The following is an 8,265-nucleotide window of genomic DNA, read 5'->3' on the forward strand; positions in this document are numbered from 1 at the left end:
GACTGCAAAAAGGGGCACTTTTTGTGTCAAATCATGAAGTCCGTTAGAGAGATTGCACCCCCCATAGTCTGGACTACGAGCCGTATGGATAGTGCGTTATGTGGCGGAAAGCTAGACCTCTTCATACCGCGCAAAGCACAAACATCGTTTAATCGGAAGCAGAATACGTCGTTTGGCAAAGCTTTTTGCTGTTTTAATCCATCGTTCTTTATGCCTCAACAATAAATTTATATCTAAGAAGCATTTTGGTTCAACAATGTAGCGTTTTTAATGTCCAAAGGTATATTTGAATCGTGGAATTTTGTGCTTTTCTTCGACTCGAAAATCACTCGACGTGGCTGGAATACTACATTTAGTTAATAGGGGTGTTTTTTGCAGAATATGTGGTGGGCATGCCAAAAATGCTAATACTTCGTTAACAAAGTTGCCAAAAATATGGGACTACATAAAAATATCATTCAACACATTAGTAGAAGGGTCCCATGTAATTTTTTTGTTAAATGATGTACAGAAATATCTTGACGAATCAATTTAGTTTGTTGTGTAACATTAAACAATTTTTGTCATTGTTTATGTAAACTATGTTCAATATTTCTGTATAATCTACTCTACATTATGCGACTTTCAATTAAACTGATTTATTACTCCTACTAACTGCAATGTTTTTGTTTTAAATAAACCTTGTGCTTCCTGCCACTTCTTACGAAGTCTAGAAGTTTGATCCCCTAAAATGTAAATGAATTGTTCCATTCCCGGCTGTGCACTCAAGCCGTTACACAGTCGGCTCACACACAGTGGAGGGATTGTCTGCTCAAAACGGGGCCAAAGTTCTTCATACATGTATGTCTTTTCTAGCGCTGTGCATGCAGCAAACACTTCGAGCCGTGGTGCTTCGAGAATCCGGAATACACTACACATTTTTACATGAAGAGAAAAGTTCTTTTCTAAAACATGACGCCATCCTAACAATTTTTCCAGCTAGTGGGGAAGTCAAAGAAGGTACCTGAAAGACGTAACGAACCTAAAGGAGCATTTGCCTAACGTGTAAAAAAAAATCAGATATTGTTTTTAACTTTGAGGGCATGTTTTTAGCTTGCGCCAAGCGTCACTATCTTGTGTTGGTACTGCATGCGAATTCATCGCGCCTCGATTGACGTCACGAACAGCACCCTCTTGGGTCGGGCTCATTTTCAAATTTGTAAACAACATGGAAACTAATTTTTTTAAACCTTAGTTAATTGTTTATTCATATTCCATTCATCAAAACACATATTTTAGTGAGAAAAGCTTTATTTTGACAAAATACCACTTCCAGGTGACTTTAATAAAATAAAGCATTTGCACAGCATTTGTAAGGCGCACTTTCTCTTTGTAAGCATTCAAAGGCGCCAGTGTCGCATGCAATTATGTCCTCTATGCAGTACTATCCGGAGGACATTATTGCATATGCAATAACGTTCGCCGGACGGTTTTGCATATCGTGTCCACCCGGACGCTGCTGCATAATGCAATTGTGTCCGCCGCCCGGACACATGCAGTTGTGTCCGCCCCCGTGCAAAACCTTCCTTGCAGTAAATTAAACGCCCTTGGTCGACGGAACACGTTCGCCATTTTTTTTACAAGCTATTAAGTGCATGCCATGGATGACAAGGCAAATGTTCGGCCGTTGGGTATTCGCTGCAATCATAAAATACGTGAATATTCATGCTGCATACACATATAGATTCAGTGCATGCACGCTCGCTTACGCGCGCACATACATGTACAGTCCACCGGACGGTTTTTGCATAGCCCCGGACACGATTGCATTAGCAAAAGTGTCCGGAGCGGGCAGTATTGCATGGCGGACACAATTGCATCTGACACCGGTCCAGGTTATTAGCTCGGTTATGAATACCCGATCCACCGAAGAAAAAGCACTGATACAAACACCACAATAAACTATTAATGTAATATTATTTTTATTAAAATAAGTAATAAAAGTCGATGTCGGTCACTCCATACCCATGAGTCACTTCGTACCCAAAATATCACACTCAAGTCACTTCGTACCCAAGTTCGTACCTCCATCTGACTCTGACTGGTGCCATTTACACTGACTTGGTAACGAGGTGACCGACATTCATACAAATGTACATGAAACCTGAATGAAACCTACAGCTGCAATATTAATCCACATCACAAACTTGTTTGCGCTTGCGCAATGGTATTTGTGAATAGGTCTATGAACTGCTATGTACTAAAAACCCACGCCGCACACTTGGAACCAAGTCAACAATCAGCAAAATCTCCTCCAACGTGCAATGGCATGTGTCGGGGGGGGGGGTCTTTTATAAACGTATTAAAGGAGGGGTCACAGGTCGCAGATACTTTTTTAGGGCAGAAAATTGTTTGCACATAAAATGGGTGAAGTATAACACGCCAACAATGTCGGGTGGTATTTATTTTAATTAGGGTTTACATGGTGCTGCGGCGCATCATACAGCAGCCACAGCCCGGAACACCGGGGTGAACTTCTTTCCTTTTCAATGAGTGCACTGGGTTCTTCCCGTTCAACACATGGGACCAACGGCTTTACGTCCAATCCGAAGGACGAAACAATGGTTAAATGTCTTGCTTAATGACACAAGTGTCACGGCTGATGCAAGGTTGCGCTCGCCTATGATAGGACTCTTCCCGATCCTCTGTGCTGTACATAGATACAGACGAAAGTAAGGCCGCCAGGGTTAATGCAATGGTATGATTTCATGCGTCTGTAACAAATATTATTATAAAAAAGTATCCGTTTTTGTAAAATGTATTATACATATACATTAATTTATTTATTCACAGTGCAATCATTCAGTGGGTTTCGTGAACTGGTATGGGGTGAGATAGACGGTGTTTCCGGTGAAATGGATATGGAGACGACATTTAAAGGCACTTGATAGACATTGGTAGTTGTCAAAGACCACTAAATTCTCAGCTGGGGTTAGCCAACATTATGCATAAAATAGCAAACCTGTGAAAATTTGGGTTCAATTGGTCATTGAATAATGCAACAGAATAACGAAAGCAAAAACAGTCTTTGGCATTACTTTTGTGGTGCTTTCAGATGCATAATAAAGAGGCATCAGCTGGAGTATTTTATTACCCCTTTCTCAAAAATTGCATTATACCAGAGGGCGCCGTTTCACATAATGTTTTATACTATCAACTGCTTTCCATCGCTTGATAACAATTTTTTTATGCGCCAATCACTTTGAGTATTTATCAACAGTGTCCATTTTGCCTATTAAAAAGAACAAACTAGAACAAGACAAAAGTATGATTTTTTTTACACTCGGTATACCTGTTTTTATTATCAACAACGATTTGATCTGCTTCTCATAAGTGTGATAATGACGACGGTGCCAGCTTGGTTGAGTTTCGTTCATGTATCTGCTTCGAGACAATATTGAATCCCTCTGAAAAACGTATGATAGAGGAATATAGGTCAACGGCTTTTTGCAAATTATGTCATATCAATACAAAATTGTATACCCGGACCAAAACTTGTTTCCAAAATAATTATAAAGTAGGCCTAATGGCGCCAAAATCTATAGCAATTCATGAAAGCAAAAACAACCTTGTTGCGTTACTTTTGTGTGCTTTCTGATACATAATAAAAAAGGCCCCAGTTTTAAAGTATTGTATTACCCCTTTCTTAAATAATTACATTACTCGAGAGGGAGCCGTTTCCCACGATGAATAATGAACTCCCATTTTATTCTACTAACATTATTTCATTATTGAGTTGCCATCGTTGTTAATCGTCAATTTCTAAATAAAATCATTATAATGTAAAAAGGAAAACAGGCTTTATAGCATTGGTTAATAACTGTACAGATCCCTTCATTAAAATAGTGTTTTATTTTAAACCCATACTCATTTTATATAATTACAATGTATTGTGTTTTAAAATAAAACTTATGTTTGACATTGATTAAGAAGTTCAAAATCTTCCGAAGCCATTGCCTTGATCCAAGACAAGATGATCACATTTCAAATGTAAGACCAGTATCCTTAAGCCTCTCCTTGCATAGTGCGTCTAGAGCCTCGCTTTGAGATGGGGACAACTGTGCCTTCCAACCACCCTCTTTGCCTGAAATGGATAAAGGGAAAAGGTGCAATACAATGCAATTATTGTTCAATTCAATTAAAGACAGTGGACACTATTGGTAATTGTCAAAGACTAGTCTTCACAGTTGGTGCATCTCAACATATGCATAAAATATCAAACCTGTGAATATTTCAGCTCAATCGGTCATCAAAGTTGCGAGATAATAATGAAAGAAGAAAACACCCTTGTCACACGAAGTTGTGTGCTTTCTGATGCTTGATTTCGAGACCTCAAGTTCTAAACTTGAGGTCTCGAAATCAAATTCGTGGAAAATTACTTCTTTGTCGAAAACTACGCTACGTCACTTCAGAGGGAGCGGTTTCTCACAATGTTTTATACCATCAACCTTTCCCCATTACTCGTAATCAAGAAAGGTTTTATGATGATAATTATTTTGAGTAATTACCAATAGTGTCCACTGCCTTTAAACATTTTTTTTTATTTCCATACTCACACTAATAAAAGACAGAATCATCAGGACATTATGGATAGTAGTGCAATGGGAGGCTTTGGAACGCTAGGTGGCAGCAGAACAATGGATTTTACCTGGTACGTCTGCTGTCACCAAGCGTCCCAAAGTCGCTAATTTGTACAGATGATGCCCAAGATTACTAATGGGGCAGAAACATGTCATTTACATGAGGAGGGCTACATCCTACACTGGATGAAGATGATGATGAATGTCAAAAAATAGCGACAACATTAAGACCAGCTTAGAGCAGAGCAAAGCGAGAGCTGTAGGGAGCGGTCTACAACACAAGTTTCAGCGCTTTAACACATAAACATTGGTTTATAGTCTTACCCTTTCTCATAAATGACTTTCCATCTGCAATCTTGCCAAACAATTGAGCAATAAGAGTGTCTGGATTAGTCATAGGGTTATTCTTCATGCTCTCAAAGCTGCAGTGATCGGTAATGGCGTCTATGATTTCATCTGAGAAGGATTTCCCAAGGAACTCACTGATTTGCTTCACCGTCCCACGAAGGTCCTTATAGGATTGTAAGACAAAAACAAAAAACAGTGTTCAAATCAACAGGGTTAAAAACAACTTCACTGGCTCCCTATCTCTCAACGAATCATCTTCGAGCTGATGCTCCTTGTCCACAAAGCACTCAACGGCAAGGCTCCCAACTACATGAATATTATCTCGGAACTACTTCAAGTTAACACTCCGTCAAGGAATCTTTGACCATGTTGCTTCTCTTCATTGAACCTAGGCTACCCACAGACGGTCAGTCAAAAATGCAATCGAAAATCTCCTCGGTAGAGTTAATGTGCTTTTCCAAGTCCATGGGTTCATCATGTATACTTTTAAATTGTACTATTCCTTTAAAACCCACCTTCTTCATGTCTTTAAACTGAAGCACTAAGACGTGATCTTCATTCCTCTTCTCCCAGAACTTCAGAATGTGATCCCACCAACTGCCGAACGGAACTTGAAAATAAGAATATCAGATCGTTATTGTTACGGTCGTTTCATGTTCATATTTATACTAATGTGACAAAAACCGTTTGACAACAGACCTCATTACTGAATAGGTCACAGTTTGTTTGTTCATGTTTTTTCATTTTTCAGAAGAATGGAAAATCGAAAATCTACCTCGCGGTTGTAGAACTAGCAAGACAAGTTCTCAAAAGAAAATCTACCCAGCCAGTAGATACAAAGGCAAACCAAAACATAGAACCACCTTGTATTACTTACGGGTGTTCTTCAGGAATCTCTCAAATACGTCATCAAATTGGTAATTCCTGTGAGGTGCTGTAAGATTTCCGTGATGAAAGAAAGACACAATGGTGTCTTTAGGATTCCTGATGACGTAGACCATCTTAATCTTCTTCTCCCATACTTGAGGAGGTAGTAGTTGGCTTGGAAGATGAGACTTGATAAATCGAGGAGTGGACCTTGGCATATTGGCTACCATCTTATCACTCCTTGGCATCTAAAGAAGAAACACATTTTTTAATAGGCCTATCCATAAAAGTGAAGTAACAAAATGCCCTTTTCGAAACAACGGCTGCGGCTTTGGATTCAGCTTCAGGCTCCGTCTGAAGCCCCGAGCCCCAAGCATGTACGCAAAGCACGCGCAATAAAATAGGGAGGTTTAGCTGGGCGTTACGCGAGCAAAAATGAACGCGAACATCAGACAAATTATTGTTTTGTTAAAATCTCACGTTTTTAGCATCCGTGAAGTTACCATTTTTTACGTCGGTACGTACGTGCAGCAGACGTCAAACGTGAGCATGAAATACTAGCCCAAAGTGGTGACGTCACCTCAAAACCATACCATTTTCTGACGATCATGTTCATGTTCACGTATTTGCTCGAGTAACGTGCAGCTAAATCTCCCTCCAGCTACACGTTACGCGAGCAAAAAACGTGAACGTCAAAACATTGTGACGTATTTAATATAATATGTTAAAGGCAGTGGACACTATTGGTAATTACTCAACATAATTATGAGCACAAAACCTTACTTGGTAATGGGTAATGGGGAAAGGTTGATGGTATAAAACATTGTTAAAAACGGCTCCCTCTGAAGTGCCATAGTTTTCGGGAAAGAAGTAATTTTCCACCAATTTGATTTCGAGACCTCAGATTGAGAATTTGAGGTCTCGAAATCAACCATCTAAACGCGCACAACTTCGTGTGACAAGGGTGTTTTTTCTATCATTATTATCTCGCAACTTTGACCACCAATTGAGCATGTTGAGATACACCAAATCAGAAGACTGGTCTTTGACAATTACCAATAGTGTCCAATGTCTTTAAGTAGTCTACACATTGTTACGTGTTTTGAGAAGCCAATTGAAGGCAACGACAAGTCACCACGTAAACTAATGTAGTGCATTTTTTAGTAATTTTATTTACTAATTCGCGTCTACTTTACCTCTGGGTGCGCTGCACCAGCGCGGGTCATCTCTAAGAATGGAACTCTAAGCATTGTGTGTTTCTTATTTACTTCCTCAATGTTCCCATCGTGAAGTATAGTGGACATTATCTCTTGCGTCCACGTGGTTCCTTTATTAGGCGGGGAAAAAAGACCAACCAAAACCAAAGTCAAGAATAAGTAAAACGAGGAGGAAAAAATGAAAGGCACCGGACACGTTCTATTGATGTCATAGACATTTCTGCTTTGAATGGTGAAAGTGCAACTGCAAGATGGCCGCCTAATTGTCTTGCTAACTTGTGAAATGCTTACACCTGAGCATTTTTGTCCTGCTACAGTGAGCACGAAATTTGCTTACCGTTAAGCAGCCTATGACATTGGGCCATGTTGCCCAGACTAAAAATCCTTTTGTTTTATACTTTGTCAATTTGTTCGGGGGTCGTCAGGGTTATCCTGCTTCTTTAATTTCGTGTATACTGTACAAATTATTTGATGTAATTCTTTTCAATCTTTTTATTATCTCCTTTGTTGAGGTTTTGAGGAAATAGATAAATAACAAATAAAAAACCATACACCTTATGCTATACCTGATTTAGGGTAAGTAACAATGAACACGTCATCTTCTCGAATTTCAAACGTCTTGAGATCGTCCATGGTGCTTTTTAACGTATCTACATCAAGATGAACTCCTTCATACTCGTACGTATCAAAACCTTTTGCATCTTCTTGTTTCACATTGGCAAATACTGCCATCACTGAAGGAGAAATAAATAATACATGTTAAATTTGCATCGGGGATAAAGAATATTAAATAGTCTGTGTACTTTTGTATATTAAAGAAGGTTGAATAAAATTCCTCCTCTAGGGGAAAAACACAAATTCTGTAATATTACTTTAATTTTTTCCCCACAGAACTCCACAGGGGCTGCGTGTTAAGTATATTACACTATACAGTGCTCACAAACATCGGTTTAAGGGTAAAAAAAAATATAACTAAGAAACAAATACTAAGGTTTGCGATGTGACACCATTTACTTATACCATTTTAGCCTACTATACAAATAAATAAAAACGTATAATTTCATTTATGTAATTTCACAGAAGAGTGCAAAGTACAAACGAAGAACGATAAAAACATACACATACACATTGTACTGTGATGGATTATAACAAGTATCTGAATTACTATCAGGTTATCTCCTTGATGCCACAATTAAACAACCGACAATATCTAT

At 38.8% G+C, this 8,265-nt stretch overlaps 1 protein-coding gene across 1 annotated transcript in view; it reads right to left on the reverse strand.

Annotated features, from left to right (window-relative positions):
* Window positions 1-2,583: 2,583 nt before the first annotated feature.
* The window catches only part of LOC117292658 (amine sulfotransferase-like), a 7,813-nt gene continuing 2,131 nt past the window's right edge, over window positions 2,584-8,265 (reverse strand). Inside the window, exons 2-7 of the mRNA XM_033774793.1 lie at window positions 7,618-7,785; window positions 7,031-7,161; window positions 5,845-6,082; window positions 5,483-5,577; window positions 4,944-5,130; window positions 2,584-4,123 (exon numbers count right to left, since the gene is read on the reverse strand). Coding sequence (XP_033630684.1) covers window positions 4,017-4,123; window positions 4,944-5,130; window positions 5,483-5,577; window positions 5,845-6,082; window positions 7,031-7,161; window positions 7,618-7,785 — 926 coding nt within the window. The 3' untranslated portion in view covers window positions 2,584-4,016. The remainder of the gene's footprint in view (window positions 4,124-4,943; window positions 5,131-5,482; window positions 5,578-5,844; window positions 6,083-7,030; window positions 7,162-7,617; window positions 7,786-8,265) is intronic.

Source organism: Asterias rubens, chromosome 7, assembly GCF_902459465.1.
Source record: "Asterias rubens chromosome 7, eAstRub1.3, whole genome shotgun sequence".
Taxonomy (NCBI): Eukaryota; Metazoa; Echinodermata; class Asteroidea; order Forcipulatida; family Asteriidae; genus Asterias; species Asterias rubens.